This window comes from Ostrinia nubilalis, chromosome 7, assembly GCF_963855985.1.
Source record: "Ostrinia nubilalis chromosome 7, ilOstNubi1.1, whole genome shotgun sequence".
Lineage (NCBI taxonomy): Eukaryota > Metazoa > Arthropoda > Insecta > Lepidoptera > Crambidae > Ostrinia > Ostrinia nubilalis.
This window is the reverse complement of record NC_087094.1, coordinates 1,794,140-1,813,926: the sequence shown is the minus strand read 5'-3', so window position 1 is coordinate 1,813,926 and position 19,787 is coordinate 1,794,140. Positions and strand designations below refer to the sequence as shown.

The 19,787-nt window shown below is 38.1% G+C and overlaps 1 protein-coding gene and 1 long non-coding RNA gene across 4 annotated transcripts; both read right to left on the bottom strand.

Moving 5' to 3' along the window:
• Window positions 1-793: 793 nt before the first annotated feature.
• LOC135073045 (arylsulfatase B) lies at window positions 794-19,758 on the bottom strand. Its single transcript, XM_063967056.1, has 12 exons — window positions 19,567-19,758; window positions 18,066-18,225; window positions 17,488-17,647; window positions 17,226-17,320; window positions 16,984-17,054; window positions 11,831-11,984; window positions 6,395-6,552; window positions 2,792-2,940; window positions 2,215-2,357; window positions 1,903-2,053; window positions 1,456-1,575; window positions 794-1,143 (listed from the first exon to the last, which is right to left on the bottom strand). Exons 1-12 carry the CDS (start codon window positions 19,741-19,743, stop codon window positions 972-974), a joined length of 1,710 nt encoding a protein of 569 aa, XP_063823126.1. The 5' UTR covers window positions 19,744-19,758; the 3' UTR covers window positions 794-971.
• On the bottom strand, window positions 7,228-8,594 carry LOC135073046 (uncharacterized). 3 transcript variants are annotated; one of them, XR_010257571.1, is made up of 4 exons: window positions 8,290-8,594; window positions 7,914-8,206; window positions 7,750-7,812; window positions 7,228-7,538 (listed from the first exon to the last, which is right to left on the bottom strand). It is a non-coding gene; the product is annotated as an uncharacterized LOC135073046 (long non-coding RNA). The 3 variants fall into 3 exon arrangements; XR_010257572.1 differs by having other exon boundaries at window positions 8,472-8,594; XR_010257570.1 differs by having other exon boundaries at window positions 8,294-8,592.
• Window positions 19,759-19,787: the final 29 nt, after the last annotated feature.

Genomic DNA, 19,787 nt, shown 5'->3' with positions numbered 1-19,787 from the left:
CATTTAGTGTCCATTGCAGCCACAGCACGAGTGAGTTCTATTAGAAGTTCATTTAGTCTCCTCTGCTCCTGGAGTGTCGAATTGCTGTAGGATCCTCTGTTATTTGCTAATGACAAATAAAATATTTAGCTTACTCCCCATACTGGCCAAACGAATTGGGAGGCTTCCAACTCTGATTCTCAATACTATAAAATTCAGATCAGTATTTTATTAATGCAACGAAAAATTTTTCAGCCTTAACACACCAAGCGAAATTGACCCAGACCAACTGAAATCCGTAATGAACAAGTTCTTCCAAGTTGCCGAAGAAGAGAGCATTGTCGACAGACTCTTAGCCGAAACCTTCGCATCTCAAGAAAGCCAACCCGACCCAGTAGGAGATGTCCTAGGACCCATGGAAAAAGTGTCTCTACAAAACGCATCTAACCTTGGCCGGGTTATCGAAACACCAGTTGATCTGAACAAGACAACAGAGATTGAAGATTTGACTCTCAAACAGTATAAAGAAGCACTCCTATCCAACTATCAAATGGATGAAGACCTTCCGTTAAGCGGTTCTAATAATCCTTTGAAAGAAATAGAGAATTTAGGGAAGAGGAGAACAACAAAAAGGAAGATTAACGATGAAAATGACGAAAACAAGCCTAAATTGAGAACTGGCGTGAGAACCAAGAGGGCTAAAGCTAAGGCTTAATCTTAAGATTAAATTTTTGACATTAATAATTTGATTGATTGGTATTGTAACGGTGTTTTCAGTTAATAATTTTGTTCCAGTAATAATAATATGCGAAAATTCAAAAGTAATAAAGTTTTATTACCTATTTGATATTAACAATAAAATGTTTTGTACTTATGTTTATGAATGTGTCACTTACTTAAAAAAAATCACAAAACACCGTACACTTATAAATGCATTGAACAATATTCATGATCGCATCGTTTGGTTTACTAGTTTATCAGCCTTTGTCGTTTCATAAATTGATCTGGCTTGGATCATCCATTTCGAAGTCTCCAAAGTTAAAGTACACTCGCCCCCAGTACTTTGGGTCACCACGTACGTCTAATTCTTTATTGTTTGGCGGTACTGCTGTTTGGTTTGCTTCACTAAGCTCTTTTAGCAGTCTTTCTAGTATTTCTGGTTCTCTGAAACAAGAAGCTCCATTTATATTTCCAATAAGAATGTATTTACATTTCGTATAAGAATTTGATCAACTAGATAAAATCTAAATTCTTTCCCAATCATAAATACGGAACTTCGCTTATATCTAGGTAATATTAATACAAAAATTAATTAATTTAAGTTAAGCTTACTTCAGTCTATTTGGATGATGTCATCCAGCCTAAAATGATAATGTTATCATTTTAGGCTAAAGTTTTAAATGTGCATTAATTTGATTGGCAACTGTTGTGTGTGAATGATTAATTAAGTAAACCATAAGTATAGTGATTTCTTACTCTTCAGCTAAGTTTCTCTGTTCGCATGGGTCTTCTTTGACGTTGAAGAGACAGGGCGCGACCAGTGGTTTACATGTGATAGGGACGATACTCGCATTGCAGTTCACGGTAGCTTCATCTCTGAAATAAACAATCATTATCTACCTATATTAAAATCATATTTTATACAGGGTGTTAGGTAAATGGGTATATGAGCCGACACTAGCCCATGTTAACATGGGCATATAAATATGGGCTCATATACCCATTTACCTAACACCCTGTATAGGAGTAGTACAGTTGGCGTCAAATAGTTCGTGACACCCAAAGTAGCCAAGAAGATCGCAACACGTCTTTGTTACAATGAATAAGGTTGTGTTGTCAACTTTTTGTCCACTTTGAGTGTCGATCTTTTTGACGCTAACTGTACCTATTATGTACAAGTACAGTGGCTTACATGCCAGTTACCTTAATTGCAAGATTTTGTCCGTATCAGGCATCAAACCCAGCTTGTTTATGGCCTGACCTGCAGGCGACTTCAGAATTAGATCTACTTCGTAAGATCCTTCGCGACCGTCGGGGCCATACCAATTATCCCATGTTCCTTTGTAATTTGTTCCTATATTTGGAAAATTCATTATTAGTTAGGTCTTGAAGACAATCTCTACAATTAATTCAATAGCATTAAGTCCAATTCAACAATCATGAAATATTGAGATGATATTATGAGTTTTTAGATAAAATAATATTCAATCTTAAGATTATAATAACGTAACATACCTTTAACTAATTTCCACTGGTCAACAGTAATAGCAGCGCTGCCCCAAATGTCGTCGATGTTGTGGACTATGGATGTTCTGTCTGACTTTACGTCATGAGACAACGCTTCCCATAGGTCGAAACCGTCTATATCTTTGAATATACTGCAAATAAACCAATATCAATCATTATAACCAAATCAGTGTACAAATCGACTCAAACTTTTCTTTATTCTTTAGCTAGTCGGTAAGATCTACAGGGTGTTAGGTAGATGGTTATATGAGCCGACACTAGCCCATGTTAACATGGGCATATAAATGGTATAGTGAAGTCAAAAAATTGATATCTTCATTTTAATTATTTTAATTTTCATACAAATCGGATTTTATGAAATATATCACCATACCATTTATATGTCCATGTTAACATGGGCTAGTGTCGGCTCATATACCCATTTACCTAACATCCTTTATAACTTAGCGTCAAGCTCCGTAATTTTTAGGGTAAGGGCTAGAGCTCAATTTAACGTAAAGTAGATCATCAAAATCTGTCTTCCTAAGAAAATATTGTAAAATATAGATAAGAAGTAAAAACGGACCTAGTATCGCCCCCTGCGGCAGTATAAAGCGTGGGCAGCCAGTCCGTGATGTGCACTGTTTGCGTGACCACGCGTGACCTGCTGACCAGTAGTGGGCTCCATAACGTTGATACACCACGCACTCCGCCTTCCCATAATGTATTCTTTACCTGCAAATGATTTTTAACATGGTCATAAACCCTTATTATATCCAACTTAAGTTATAGCGTAACAGAATAATGAATCGAAGTTGGCGTCTAACATAGTATGCGTTTATGAGCGTTCCCAACGCTTAAATTAAAAAAAAAACGCTGTAGTTCGAAATTCGAATTGCGCGCCAACTCGCAGTCAATGACGTACGATCCAACCATAGATTATTTTTATTACCCGACTACGGCAAAGCAAAAGGAGGGTTATGATTTTGACAGGCTATGTATGTATGTATGTATGTATGTATGTATGTATGTATGTATGTTCATGTGTTCCCTCGTAACTTCTAAACTACTTATCAGAATTTGACAAATGACATATCATTAGAAGCGTCTTAATTGTCCGCTGGTTATAGGCTATATGGGGTTTCACAAAATCTAATGTGGCGCCCTCTAGCGGACAAAACATACAGAATAAAAAATAAAGTTAAGATAAATATGCCGTGTTTGGTATCATTTGAAAGCGCTTTACTTGTACATTTTGAATATATATATATTACTAGCATTTGCTTGTGACTTTACCTGTATTCAAGGGCTGATTGCATATAATTCACATCTTTTCGTTCATAGCTTCTTTACTTATTAGTTCATCAATTTAACTTTTGTAAATATTATGCGCCACAAATACACTTTAACACCAAAATAGTACAAATAATAAATAAAAAGTAAAAAAACTAAAACCCAACTACGACAAAAAACGACGCTGAAAAAGTATAAAACAAGATTTTCAGAATACTGAACTGAAAAAACTTGCTAATGTAGTTGCATAGTAGTTTTCATGTTTGGAAAGGCGTAGTCACACGTTGTCAAAGTGCTACGGTAGGTAGGTATATGTAACGTGTGACTACGCCTTTCCAAACATGAAAACTACTATGCAACTACATTAGCAAGTTTTTTCAGTTCAGTATTCTGAAAATCTTGTTATATACTTTTTCAGCGTCGTTTTTTGTCGTAGTTGGGTTTTAGTTTTTTTACTTTTTATTTCGTTAGATCTCAAACTGTGTGTATTTCGTGCCGCTTAGAAATTGATATAAATAAAGTGATAAATAAGCAAAAATGTGGTGATTTCTGCCTGTGATCGGATTCCTAGATCCAGTTAGGTTATTATAAAGTGAAGAAACGGCGGGCCCGCCAGTAAACGGACTTTTTCATCTGCACGTGGATCCATGTGAAGACTACTGGTGCTCAGTGCCGTAACTAGGGCGGTGCCAGCGGTGCCCAGGCACAGGGCGCAGACCCTGGAGGGGCGCAGAAATGACCAGACCAGTATCTAGTTTTGTTTCATGCATGGTAGTTAGTAGGTACATTTTGTTTTATTGCGAATATGGTGTAGACGCGCCCTCTGTACTATCTATATCTATATGGCATTTTTCAAGCGATCTTGAAACAACAACACTTGTAAAGGTGGTTTTATATTTGTCTGATGTGTCGTGACGTGACGACGCGTCAGAACGGTATCGGTTTCATACATTTAGTACTAGCTGGTGCCCGCGACTTCGTCTGCGCAGGATTAGTATTTCGAACAATATGTTTATAAATTGTAGCCTATGTGTTATTCTGATGTATAAGCTATATTACTGTAAAGTTTCATTAAAATCCATTCAGTAATTTTTGCGTGAAAGAGTAACAAACATCCATCCATCATCCATACAAACTTTCGCGTTTATAATATTAGTAGGATGGTAACGTTCACACTAGTGCGTAACGTGTTGTGTTGTGATGGCTTATGTATGGAACCGATACAGTTCTGACGCGTCACGTCACGACACATCAGACAAATATAAATCCACCTTGTCTTGCTCGCAATATTACATACACAAACAAAAGTACCTATACCGTAACTATGAGACAATTTCTGTCTATATTCATTTGGAGGGCGCCACTTCTAACTTAGAAGTTCTAAGCAAATCTGTCAATCTAGCTGAGGAGATGTACATATAGTTCACGTTACGCTGTCATTGCTGTCAGCCACATTCACTTACAAAACTAAACGATTCACAAACGTTCCATTCTGCCGCGCCGTCCCACCCAATGTTCGGGTTCCCCGATACATCGAGAATCACGCATTCAGATAGCCGCAGTGTTGCCAGAAGGTTACTTTTGTAACCTTTTAGGTTACTTTTGAACTGCATTGGTTACTTTTAGGTTACACTAATGAAAAGGTTACTTTTAGAGGTGATTTTTCAGAAATTGTAGAATTAACTTTTACAGGTTATTCAGTAAAAAATATTAATAGTGACAATTTAAAAATTATGTCATAAACTGCATTTAAACATGAATTTGGTTTATTATAAGAAATGAGTTTTAGCCAATGTTTTTCGATAGTGAAACGCAAATCCATGAAACGTTTTTGTACGACCGGTCACTTTTCGAATTTAGGTAAATGAATGAACAACCTTACACAATCGCTCCGCACGCACCCCCCCCCCCCCCCCCCCGTAGAAGGTTACTTTTTATTCAAAGAGGTTACATTTTTTTATATTTCTGGTAATTTCTGACAAGAGCATTTTTCAAGGGCGCAGTTTTGAAAGCTCGCACCGGGCGCATAAAAGGCTAGTTACGGCACTGCTGGTGCTCCAAGTAAGTGTCCCTTTCGCTCGTTTGTATGTTTTGATTCGGTAGTGTACATTTACGCGCAATTTTTCACTGCAATTTGAAGCCACTACATTTTACTCAGACCCGCTTTTTTGTATGGCTTCGCAGCATACTATTTAGCCCCCATAACATTGATGAAAAACCGGCCAAGTGCGAGTCGGACTCGCGCACCGAGGGTTCCGTGACCGTACCATTGAATTATGAAATTAAAATTATTATTTTTTATTTAAGTTATTAGTATGAAAGATTACGCGGTAATAAGCGGTTTACGATTTACGAGGTATTAAAAAAAAACTACTTACTAGATCTCGTTCAAAACAATTTTCGTTGGTAGTTTTTATAGTAATGTACATCATATGTTTTTTTTAGATTTTTTATTTTCTTATTTTAGAAGTTAGAGGGACTTTTTTCCACTTTGGAAGCGTCTGTCACGCAAACTATTCGGTTTAAAAAAAAATGTTTTAGAAACCTCGATATCATTTTTGAAGACCTATCCATAGATACCACACTTATGTGTTTGATGAAAAAAAATTTTTTGAGTTTCACTTCTAAGTATGGAGATTGGAGAGCCCCCAATATTTTTTATTTTTTTTATTTTTGCATCAAAATCTTAATGCGGTTCACAAAATACATCTACTTACCAAGTTTCAACAGTATAGCTCTTATAGTTTCGGAAAAAAATGGCTGTGACATACGGACTGACAGACAGACGGACGGACAGACAGACAGACAGACATGACGAATCTATAAGGGTTCCGTTTTTTTCCATTTGGCTACGGAACCCTAAAAAGTAACCAAGTGGCAATTTTAATAACCTTACCCCTCTCAAAGGATAGTTAGAAGCAGCATTGTCGTTGAAGCCAGCTGCCGGGCCGCCGTTGTCAGTTGTGAACAGAATAATCGAGTTTTCCAGTAGTCCGTTAGCTTCCAGGGCTTGTACCACTTTGCCTACTGACTCGTCCAGTTTCCATAGTACTCCTGAAATGCATAAGCATCCAAATAATTCCTAGATAGTAATTTTAATTTGTGGGACGTCCATCACAAGGTGGACCGACGACCGAAGCCATAATTTTTTTACCTACCCATACTGACATAAATGTGATACATTATCCATAATGTACATACCTGAGCTGCAAAATACCCCAGATAAAGTTTAAAAGTACTTTTACATAGGTAGGTCGTTAGCGCCCGTATGTTTCAAGTAATTTCGCATAAATTATGAAATCTACATGCGGAATCATCTGAGTAAATCTCAAAGACAATTATTTTACCTGTGTAACGCGACCTCTGTGGTTAATGCTCGCATTCGAGTTTGGCGGGCTTTATTTTGTAACTCACGGGCTCGCGCGCTCTGCCGGCGCGCTCTCGCCAACGGTCGCCGGCGTCTTTTCTAAATTCGACCTTATTGCCAGTCCGCCCATGGCCGCGACGCGCGCTATTTTACTCCACAGATTAGAGAGTATGTCTAAAGACAGATAGGAAACGGCCCTAGTATTGGTTAAACGATAAACAAACTGGTACCGAGCTAGATTGTCCAGTAGGTGACGCTGAATACAATATGGCGTCTGCCGCCCACAGATTAAATATACCTGTCCAACTTTTTAATGATCCGTTCCTTTTCATGTATTGCGGTTAAAAATAAAACTATTGAAGTATCAAATGAAACTTTATTGATGAAATATAACATGAAATATTTTGTTTACGAAAATCAATAAGCATTAAAACTATTGGATTTTAAAAGATTACAGTTACTGTTGTGATTACAGTAGGTACATTGTTTTAGTTTTTACATAATGTACTCACGGCTTGACATTTGTATGTAACTCATACAAAATAAGTTGCGTTATGACTTAAAGTAAAATAGTTTTTAATGTTCTCCATAAATTCACACGTTCACTCTCACTTTGGTTCTGTCCAATCCAATAGCCACTGTAAGCAGGCCAGATCTACACGTTTCTCACCACCTGTAAAATATATGAAATATTTGTAAATTAAGAGCAAAAAGATGCACATGTCACCGTAAGACTGTAATCTCCTACATCATCTACATTCTACACTAATATTATAAAGAGTACAGCAGATGAACAAGTGATCTGTCTTATCTACCATACATACCTACTTACTGTCTGTTTTGTTTCTAGATTTGCACTACTTTGTTAAATAAAATTAATTTACCTTGTCAAATGTGTACTTGTCAATCAATTACATGTACATTCACAGAATCTGGATTCCACCAATCTGTAATTAAATAATTAACTTTTATTTGATCCTAGTTGAAAAGCGTCAGAGGATAGTGTTAGAATCATTTTGAGGGTGTTTTAAATTTTAAAGGTACTTACCAAATGTTCTTATCAACAGAAGTTAATATTCATCTAATACAAATCTTCCTAATTTAATGCATTTATGTCATGGCATAACTTGCAAATGAAATGAGTTCATCGTTTGTAATCAAGCATTCTTGGTCTGGTTTTATTGCTTATATAGGTTTCTTCTAAACTTATTTGAATAGGAAGTAAAGGTTGGTTCATCTGGATTTTAAGTAACAGTTGACAATAATGATCAGCACCGGTGATTCCATAGCAAGCACTTTTATTGTAATTGCAGCTTAACACCTTATAAGTTCGATATTAACCTGAAACAAATAGGTACTTAGATTCACTGTATAAAACACGTATCATCATTCACTGTGTCCTGCAATCTATGCCTGCAATGTACCTACGTGTATTGTATTTTGGGTCCAAACTACAAAGTATGTTGTTACTCCATGAAACGATCCATATTTAGTTTCCATTGATTTAAATGGAGTTATGAATGATATTGTAATGAAGATTTAATCCTTTGTGTGGTTCAATACTTGATAAAACATGATGTTGCTGCAAGCTGCAAATTGCAATAACCTTTCTCGAGTGGATATCTTAGTTGAGAGAAATTTCTTCTTAAAACAAACATCAATCCAACTGGCAATCCATGCACATGTAGTTCTTATTAATATTGATTGAGAAATTATTGTTTTTAATTAGATAAAATTTGTTTAAAGAAAAACACGTTTTTTCGATGAAAATTTTTGACTTTTTTTTTTTTAATAATGTCACAGTTGTAGACTTGAGACGGAACTAAATTGATTAAAGTGAAAATTACGACTTTGAATTAATATACTTTTAAATAATCATTTCATTTATAGAATGCAAATAGATTCAATAAAATAATTTATAAATAAAAGTTGAAGTTGTAATTCGAAAATGTTTACTAACTTGATTCCAGACACGCAAAAGACCATTGTCGCATAAAGAACAACTATAAAAAAAGTCACTTCCTCTCGGAACTGTCAAAAAAATTCACTCTCTATGGAGCTGTCAAACTCTATGGCGTTTCCACCCCGTGTTTTACTCTCCCAATATTTTGGTGTTTAGATATTGTTTTGACTGATATTATCCAAGTTTTATGTGTATTTCGTTGTGCCAAATTGACAATATACTTGTTGATGATCGAATTGTGCCTACGAACTTATTTCACGACCCCGAGACCAACTTAACAAGTATTACAGTGACGCCCAACTTGCGGGGCACGTTCAACACAAGTGTAAACAACGAAAGCCGTTCGACATTTACTTGAAGAACCCACTCTTTCTATCGTCTCAACATGCCACCGAAGAGGAATGCCGCGAGGACCGCGAGAAACGAGGGATCGGACTCGGACGCAGACTACACTGACACCGAAGGGAACCGGACAGTGGTGTCCTCACCGAACGTCACCATGTCGGAGGAAATGCTCCAGAACCTTGTCTCCAGCATCACTAGGAGCCAAGCGGAATCCAGCCGTACGCTGATAGAGAGCATCCTGACTGGTTACAGAGGCCAACATTCGCACTCATCATCACCACAACCCGACACGCCAGGTTACCCACAGCGCCCGGGTAACTTCGCGAAGTGCACAGCGCGCTTCGACGGAAGGTCAAAGAACTCGGACGAGCTCGAAGCATTCATTGATGCCATCGAAGTGTACCGCGAGTGCACCAACGTCAGTGACGAGCACGCCCTGCGAGGGCTACCGATGCTGCTGGTCGGCGAGGCCGCCGTGTGGTGGCAAGGCGTGAAGTCGTCGGTGACGTCATGGACCGAAGCCCTACAGCGACTTCGAGGAATGTTCGGCGTGCCGCGACCTGCGTATAAAATATTTCGCGACATATTTTCCGCCGAACAAAGTGACGAACGAGCCGATGTGTTTGTGAATAAAGTGCGCGCCTTATTGTCAAAGTTACCGTACGTAGTACCCGAAGCAATGAAGCTAGACATTGTTTATGGACTTTTAGATCGTAGAATAAGAAAACGAGTGCCTCGTGACGCTGTGGACGGGCTGGAACAGCTGATATGTAAAGTCAGGTTGGTAGAAGAGTCGCTGGCAGAGGTGAGTTCTCACGTCGTTAATAATAATAGCGCGAGCCCCGTTAACCCACCAACTGCGCGATGCCGCTCGACCGCGGGTCCGAGTGTTAACCCGTCGCATGCCGTAAACGACCCCCCGAGTTCATTTATGAGTAAACATCGCGACGAAGTTTATTTCGATTCGTGTAGTGAATCTGTGTCGAATAACCCGCGAGTTTTAAATGCGAAGTATAGCGATAGTGAGGGGAAAAGGCGCGTTCGACCCAGGTGTAGTTACTGCAAACTTTTCGGCCATACTAAAGATAACTGCCGCAATAAAGAAATTAAAAGTGACGTAACTACATTTGAGTCGAACGATAGTAATGTCCTACGTTGCTACGGATGCGGTCAGCTGGGAGTAGTTAGGTCAAAGTGCGATAATTGCAAAGGCGCACCCGGTCCGAGTAGTACGAGTAAATCGGACTTTAGTACGGCCTATGTCATAGACAGCGACGACGATCCGAGACCGCTGATAGAAATTCAGGTCGTAAACCGAACGGGGGTGGCGATTATTGACACGGGGGCCACACACTCTATCGCAAGCCCCGTGCTGTATAATATGTTACGCGAGGCAGGTGTTACATTTAGGGAGTCCAAACGTATCGTAGGGCTTGCAAATGGATCACAACACCTACAGACGACGCTCGAAGGCGAGGTCAATGTCACCTTGAAAGGTCGTATAATACCTACCGTGTTCTTGGTGCTACCACACGCGCGAACAAGAACCCTATTAGGTAGAGATTTTATTACCAAAGCTGGTATCCTGCTGGACTTACCGCAGAGCAGCTGGTGTTTCAACGATGGGCCGCGACGTTGGCATCCGTTCATCACCAGCTTCGAATTATCTACCACCGGCAAGGCAGAGCTGATGAAGGTAGAAGCAGCCGACCGGGTACTCCAGGGGAAGGTAAGGCCTAAGGGCGTATCAAGACCGACGATGCAGCTGAGTACCTGTATGGTGCAAGGAGCCTGCGGCATTAAACGTGTTAACGGTTGGAACAACCGGAAACCCCTTACGACATCGCCTCCCGATGGTTATTGCCCCGGGGCAGGTTCAATGCAGGGGGAGGCTCCCGGAAACCCACTTCATCCATGTTGTGCCAATGTTGATTTAGCTTCTTTTAGTAAGAACCAAATCGAGTACCCAGAGTCACGTGACATGCTGCCATCCGACGTTCCGTCTAGGGGGAGGAGAGGGCCCTACAAGGGGTTCCATAATGTAATTGAGGTCATCAACCCCGCTGACGAAGCACGTCATATTCATTCCGCGCGCTATTATTCCGCTGGCGATTTATATCGACGAAACCGATTTCGTCAAGTTAGGGAGGCCGCGAGTACTGCATACTGGCCGGAGGAACACGCAGGAGGGTATCGCGTCCCACAGCTGACCCCGTCCGTAGGCGATGGACCCCCGAAACAGCTCAGTCAAAGGCATAGGCGTGGTAGACCCAAGGTATCGTTTGCTGACCTTGACGCGAGGGCGCTATGTCTTGGTCAGAGGGGGAGGTTGTAACGCGACCTCTGTGGTTAATGCTCGCATTCGAGTTTGGCGGGCTTTATTTTGTAACTCACGGGCTCGCGCGCTCTGCCGGCGCGCTCTCGCCAACGGTCGCCGGCGTCTTTTCTAAATTCGACCTTATTGCCAGTCCGCCCATGGCCGCGACGCGCGCTATTTTACTCTCCCAATATTTTGGTGTTTAGATATTGTTTTGACTGATATTATCCAAGTTTTATGTGTATTTCGTTGTGCCAAATTGACAATATACTTGTTGATGATCGAATTGTGCCTACGAACTTATTTCACGACCCCGAGACCAACTTAACAAGTATTACACCTGCGAATTTCCGTCTTTGTTGATCATTGATGTGGGCGAACTTCTCGATATCTTTGTCCGGAGCTCGGATGGGCTCGTAAGGGTTGCCGGTGTGCACGGCAGAGTGCGCCACCATCAGAAATAACGGCTCCGACTTATTATGCCCGTGTATACGCTGCAATAAAGTGGACAAAAATTGTAGAAAAATAGGCTATTTTAATTTTTATATGAGTTAGTGACGCACGGTGGGCTGATATTAGAGCTTCATAGACTTAGCGTCGCTCAAAAATCAAGTGCCGAATTTTGAAAAAATAAATATGCCAATGTGTTCCTTTACCAAAAAGGAATATTTTATGTTATGTAACGTTTCTTGATAAAGTTATTATTTAATAAGTTATTGACAATTTCCTTTTTTTTTGTATGGAGTTCAACATTTATTTTTATTTTATTCGTTATTCTTAAGCTTTCTTAAGAAATTGACTTTTGTATTATGTAATGCAACATATAAGCTATGTTATCACCAAGTGTCGCATTTCGGAAATCTTCGGAACATTGTCATTTTGGACTTTAAAATAAAAAAAATAAAAAAAATTAAATAACTGCCAAATTTTGTAAATATAACTACGCCAATGTGTTCCTTTGCCAAAAAGAAATATTTTATGTTATGTAACTTTTTTTGATAAAGTTATTATTTAATAAGTTATTGACAATAATTACTTTTTTTTTGTATGGAGCTCAACATTTATTTTTATTTTATTCGTTATTCTTAAGCTTTCTTAAGAAATTGCTTTTTGTATTATGTAATGCATCATATAAGCTATATTATCACCAAGGGACGAATCCCGGAAACCCTCGGAACATTGTCATTTTCGACTTTAAAATAAAAAAAAAGAAAAAGAAAACTGCAATGTTATGTACTTTCTTCCGTACTATTCTAACGAGGTGAAGAACTAAGCACGTTTTTTATAGTGATGTTCCCAGGAGGCCTAATCCACATGATTACTAAGGTTACTATAATACATATAATATTTGTTTTATGGAAATTAAGCCAGTTTGAAGTTAAATTTATTGGTTAGACTCAAGAGCCACTTTCTGAATCTACAAAAGTAAAGCTTTCTTTCTCAGTATCAGCCTAGACATGAAATTGATCATTTATAGTGGACTTTTTGGTGGTGTTGAAAACCTTTCTTGATGGCAATTACGTCTAAATTATTCATTTCTGTTGATATGGCTTTACAAATATCACATCGCTGCTTGTGCAGAGCTGCCATTTATCAACGATATTATTTTTCTATCTATCAAGTGAGAATCAGTTATTACGAGATTGTTTTGCTTCCAGAATTTTATTACGATCTATTAAATTTTCAATTTCCGCGTCCATTAAGTTTTTTTCATTGTTAACATTAAAATAGGTCGACAATAATTAAATGCAGCTTATTTTGAATAAAAAAAATGGGTCTCCTTCATAAATTTGAAAAAGAAATGAGTCGATAGTAAAAAGTGGAGCTAGAAACCTTATTTTCCCTTATCCATTTTATCTGGAGACATCAAACCGAACGTTCATTTAGGCACTTACAAGTTGCCCTAAAACGCTAGAATCATCATGTTCGCAAAGGACAATGGGCAAAATGGTACCCGGCTCCAATAGATATGCTTCTAGTGTCGTTGAAAAGGTCTTACCAAGACGAACAACTTTTACTATGGCCACCAGCCTCAGATCTGGTTGTGTACGAAGATAAACATACTTTTTTGCAAAACGGTACTCGGCTCCAATAGTTATGTTTGTAGTGTCATTTGAAAGGTCTTACCAAGACGAACAACATTTACTATAGCCACCAGCCTCAGATCTGGTTGCGTTCGAAGATAAACATGCTTTTTGTGTAACCGAAGTATCATACGTGTCCATTTTATGGTACTTAAGTTATGCGAGGCATGAAGGGTTTACTGCTCCAGCATCCTTCCTTAACTCTTTAATTATTGATAGAGATAATTGTGAAATAAATGTTTTATTTGAAGAACTACTACCCCCTTATTTAAAAAAGTTATACCTAGGATGAACCTTGGATTAAAATGACATTTCCATACCAAATGATAATTTAAATCAGAGTTCAACTAGGGTGTAACTTTTATTAATAAAGGGGTTGGAATTTTATTATTTCTTAAGTTTTATTATGGGTTGCTAAAGCGAATAAACCCACAAGACCCAATAAGTCCACCCACAAGATGGACCGACGACCTTATAAAGGTAGCGGGAAGGCGCTGTATGCAGGCCGCCACCAACCGGCCATTGTGGAAATCACTGGGGGAGGCCTATGTTCAACTGGACGTCTTATGGCTAAAATGATCATGATGATGATGATGAAAGCGAATAAAGGGCTAATAGCTTGGGTAGTTCATCGTAGGTATAATCCTTTCCTTTTCAAGGCTTCTTTTAGTTATATTAATAGATTATAGTCATAGTACATACTCGTATACATGGATGATTGTGTTATACTTTCTTTATAATATACTTAGTGGAATTACTGCTTTCAAAACGTGAATTAGAACTGGCCCCATAGCAGACATTTTCCTACATCTAAAGGCCTTTTGAAATATATATTGGTTATGGCTATTGGAGCGGGTACCACTTTCCATACATTTGTGCCCATCATCCTTTTGTTTCGCAGACCAAACTATACTACGTACATGGAGCTCTACATACGTATATGCCTGCAAGCATACAAAATTATTGCTCACGGAAATGATATTTACTTCCAATCAGAAAGTACTACACCACGCTCGAATTTTGCAGGAGAGCAACTAATGAAGATATTTTACACAATTTATTTTTAAAATCTGATTCTCAGATATAGATAATAATATAAACTTCATAGAAAACACAAAGTTTTATCAACAGCAGCAAAAAGTTAATTAATAAATGATCGATTTGATGATGAGGCTGATACTGATACTGAAAGAAAGCTTTACTTTTGTGGACATTAGCCTATTTCACGGTTCAGAAACTGACTCTGAATAACCAATAAACTTAACTTCACACTGGCTTAATTTCCATAAAACATTTATTTTAATAATCTTACAAGTGGATTAGGCCTCCTGGAAACACCACTATAAAAAAACGTGCTTAGTTCTTCACCTCGTTAGGGTAGTACGGAAGAAAGTACATAACATTGCAGTAATTTTTTTTTTCGTTTTTTTTATTTATTTTAAAGTCGAAAATGACAATGTTCCGAGGGTTTCCGGGATTCGTCCCTTGGTGATAATATAGCTTATATGATGCATTACATAATACAAAAAGCAATTTCTTAAGAAAGCTTAAGAATAACGAATAAAATAAAAATAAATGTTGAGCTCGATAAAAAAAAAAGTAATTATTGTCAATAACTTATTAAATAATAACTTTATCAAGAAAAGTTACATAACATAAAATATAGTGTCCGACCGAAACTAGTTTTACGACCGAAACCGAAACCGAAAACGAATTTCGGCAACGGTGTCTGTTTCGGCCGAAACCGAAACCGAAACCGAAACTTCCTTACAAGGCTCATATTTTGTGGGAAAAATAAAGAAAACGTTATTAGAATCAGTCAGTCAAAGTAAAAATTTCTTTATTTGTTTAGACTAATAAATAGTTCTTACAAATCGTCATTTTGCTCTTAAGGAGCCTCTACATGTCTCATAATCTTTTTACCCTACCAGCGTAAGTCTTTATTGTTTTCTCTTTTCAATCTCAATTGCATTAAAATTGAACTTATAAAGCGCCTTTTCGAATCGCTAAAATAAAGTGACAGTGGGCGGGGCACATAGCTCGTAGAGCTGATGGCCGCTGGAGCAGGAAAGATCTTCCACTAGGTAGACTGACGATCTGGTGAAGGTCACGGGAGGTGCCTGGATGCGAGCGGCGCAGGATCGGTCTTCGTGGAAATCCTTGGGAGAGGCCTTTGTCCAGCAGTGGACGTCTTTCGGCTGAAACGAACGAAAGCGCCTTTTTACTCTAAAAGGTATCAAATTATGTAACTACCTATTAAAAAAGAAAAAGAAGGATTTATAAATAGTCTAGATTTTTTTTAATTACTCGCAATATTCAGGACATCTACATAACCCGTCCCATGGTCGGGTCTTTTACCTTAATGATTTCTCAATACAAAATTGGTAGTACGTAAGTTAGTATCTACTGTACTTGCCACTTGGATACCTTGGTGATAAATACTAAAATGAACTTTGAAACTCTGAATCCATAATTTTATCACCATGAAATGCACTATAGTCATAACTAACTACCTATCTAATGTTGGTTTACGTATAGCATTTGCGAACCAAAAAAAAAATTTAAAGGTTAGATTAAACTTGATTATACTTTTATCAGTCATATTGAATTTTTTTTTATGTTTACTACCCGCTCTTGTTGTAACGACATAAAACGAGATAAAACTTACCAAATTCAAAATAAATCACTCGAAAATTACACCACAACAAAACAAAAATAACAGCAAACAAACAAGCGAGCGAATCACGACATTGGCTCTGATCGGGATCGGATTCATTCCTCATTCAACGCGCCCATTCAACGCGCCGAACATGACCGATAACAGCGCGGAAACTCCCGAATGCACATTCGGTTTCGGTCGTAGTTTCGGCAAGTTTGCCACCGAAAACGAAACTAAACCGAAACTCGTGTTTTTACCGAAACTCGACCGAAAACGAAACCGAAACCGAACATTCGGTCGGACACTAATAAAATATTTTTTTTTGGCAAAGGAACACATTGGCGTAGTTATATTTACAAAATTTGGCAGTTATTTAATTTTTTTTATTTTTTTATTTTAAAGTCCAAAATGACAATGTTCCGAAGATTTCCGAAATGCGACACTTGGTGATAACATAGCTTATATGTTGCATTACATAATACAAAAGTCAATTTCTTAAGAAAGCTTAAGAATAACGAATAAAATAAAAATAAATGTTGAGCTCCATACAAAAAAAAAAGAAAATTGTCAATAACTTATTAAATAATAACTTTATCAAGAAACGTTACATAACATAAAATATTCCTTTTTGGTAAAGGAACACATTGGCACATTTATTTTTTCAAAATTCGGCACTTGATTTATGAGCGACGCTAAGTCTATGAAGCTCTAATATCAGCCCACCGTGTGACGGTGAAGATGATCACTTACCCGCACGGCTTCATTTGTGAATACATCTGTTGCGTACTGGCCAAATAGATCGTGAGCAACTAATTCTGAGTCTGAAAGCACATATTTATAAGTAGATGTTAAATTATTACCTTTGATTCATTCATCCATCCATGTGTAGGAACCTTTCTTTCATGAATTAGTATGTTGTTTAATAAGCAAAGTGAGTTTTATTTAGATTATGATTGAATATTAAAATTGTTAAAGATGTTAGTCAAACTTACCAGTCCTGAAATCGAAGCCCCAAGACCCCCTTTCCGCGTTCGTATGATCGAACATGTCAATTTTACCTGCAACGAAGCCAGTGTGAGTCTCAAACCTGTGGAATAAGATATTTTATAGTAAACCTATCATTAAAGTTACTGTGATGATGGATACAGTAATTTAGAAACAGCTTTAGAAACTTTTTATTTAATTTCTATGCAGGGAAGATTAACATTCTTCAAGCGGAAAAATGACGTCCGCAATTTTAATGAAATATTTTACCCTCGTTGTTTTGGCAAGTATTCCTTCTTGTAACTGCCAAGGTGCCACTTGCCGACGAGATGGGTGCGATAGCCGAGCTCCTTCAGGTATTGAGGCAAGATCTTTTCAGACAGCGGCAGACCTCGCGGCTCAGAGCCGTAGATTACTGAATGTTGCATGCCTGGGGACAGGACAGTGAAATCATAACTGATAATGCAATTATAAAAAATTAAACAATGAAGTTTTTCTTTGAGCGATGCCTCCAATATCAATAATTTGTAGTTGCGTTGTAACTTAGTTTGTTGAGCAGACATTCTGAATTTTAATCCTAGGTCACTTTAAACTTGCATCAGAGTACTGTCTACACAGTCCATCATAATTGATTAACTTTAATGATAATACCTTGGATAAAGGCATAACGGAGAGATATTGTGACCAACCAAGGTTACTGGTTAATAGTCAATATACTTGTCGCATCATTAGCGTTCTTGACATTCGAATTGTTTTTGCACACAACACTTAGAAAAACGTACTACTGCTATAAAAATGAACCTCTAAAAAAACTTGACTGGAAAGGTGCATTAAAAATAAATAGTTACCAGTGTGGATGGGGTATTTCCCAGTCATCAAGGCAGACCTGGACGGCGTGCAGATCGGCGTCACGTAGTGGTGCTGCAAGATCACCCCTGACATTCCCAGGGCATCCAGATTCGGTGTCGGGATCTGATTCGACCCGTGGAAGCCCACATCGTTCCAGCCCTGCAAATGTGTCATCAACATTCCGTCAGTTTACAGATATAGAGTTTTTTAAGATGGATCTAACTGTCGCAACAATTTTGTCCAGCAATGTTTTAGAAAAGATATGGTAAAAAACTATTCATATTGGAATGAAGTTGAGATTGAATGTCTCGGTAATTTTAAGCATATTGCACTTTGGCAACAAAGTGCTTTAATGCAATGCAAAATACTTAACATAAGTTGGGCATACCGAGTCGACCTTATTTGATTGCGATTGGCGCTTGATGTCGAAGGACTAAATGATAAGCTAATTTTTTTAGCTCTAATTAATAGATAGATTACTTAAAAGGAATTATCTTCATGAGTTCTTCTTTTAAAAAATTGTCTAGTGCCCAAAAGACAACTACAGAAGTTGCATCACTTACAAAATTAAATGTAAAAAATCACTTCCTTCTTTTAAGGAATTGTTGGCAATGCAACTCGAACGATTACCTAAGTTAAATCCCGATCTAGCATGCAACATCCTGGCCTACGCACCCAGTAATGTCAGGTATCCTGTGGCAACATCGGACCAGTTACATACACACGAGGGGGATAATCGCGGCTCAAATTGCCGGTAATTATTGTTGTAATACTGTTTACCGATGTGGATGAAATTAAATAATTGTTGAAATTTTTCTTCATAGCTGAACTTTACCTACGTCAAATAATATAAAAGTGAATAATGAAGAAATACTCACGTCCAGTCATACTCAAATATTTAACTTTCTTGACACGGTTTTACAAATAGACAAAATACACATAACTTATAATAATATTATGTTATGTATGTAGCTATAGTAGGTGTAGTACGATTGGAACAGGTAGAAATAGGTGTTCTTATGAGCAATAACATCATCATTTTCTATAGTAAATAATGATAGGTATAACATATTACGGGGCATATAAGAATATTATCAGATCAACAGGTAACTCGAATCGATTGATCAGCGTTGTTATCGTGCTTACCCTACTTTTCCGTCAAGTACTTAAGTAAACAAAACAGCGGTAAAGCATAAGAGATAATGAAATTAAAATGACCTATATATTATTGGATGCCTATAGTCCATACAGATCACACACAGGTAGAGTGGTTTTGCACTGAAATTGGGCATTCACACAAACTAAACCAAGATAACTTGTCCAATGTTGGACGTAAGCGTCCTCGTGAAACACCACAAAACACGACTTCGCGCCATTTGTACCACTGCTGCACTGCCTGTCCATCGAAAAAGTGGGTAAGATAGGAATAAAGGATGCCGTGCCACTCACTAAGTTTCTCTACCTAAAGAAAATTTTCTATTTATTTAAGAACTCACTGACCAAGTCATCGGCGACTATAAGCACGATGTGTGGTCTGGCGGCGCAAGCGCTCGCGAAAGCAAGCACAAACGCGAGCGCAAGCATTCTGTATTTCTGTCCGATGCGCGCGCGCGGCCGAGCTCGACTGTCAAAGCACGCAGCTTGGGCTTCCAAAGGCACGTTCTGATTTGTACACATGACGGCTCATCAAGATAAGCACTGTGGGACTTTATTTAGTTGTA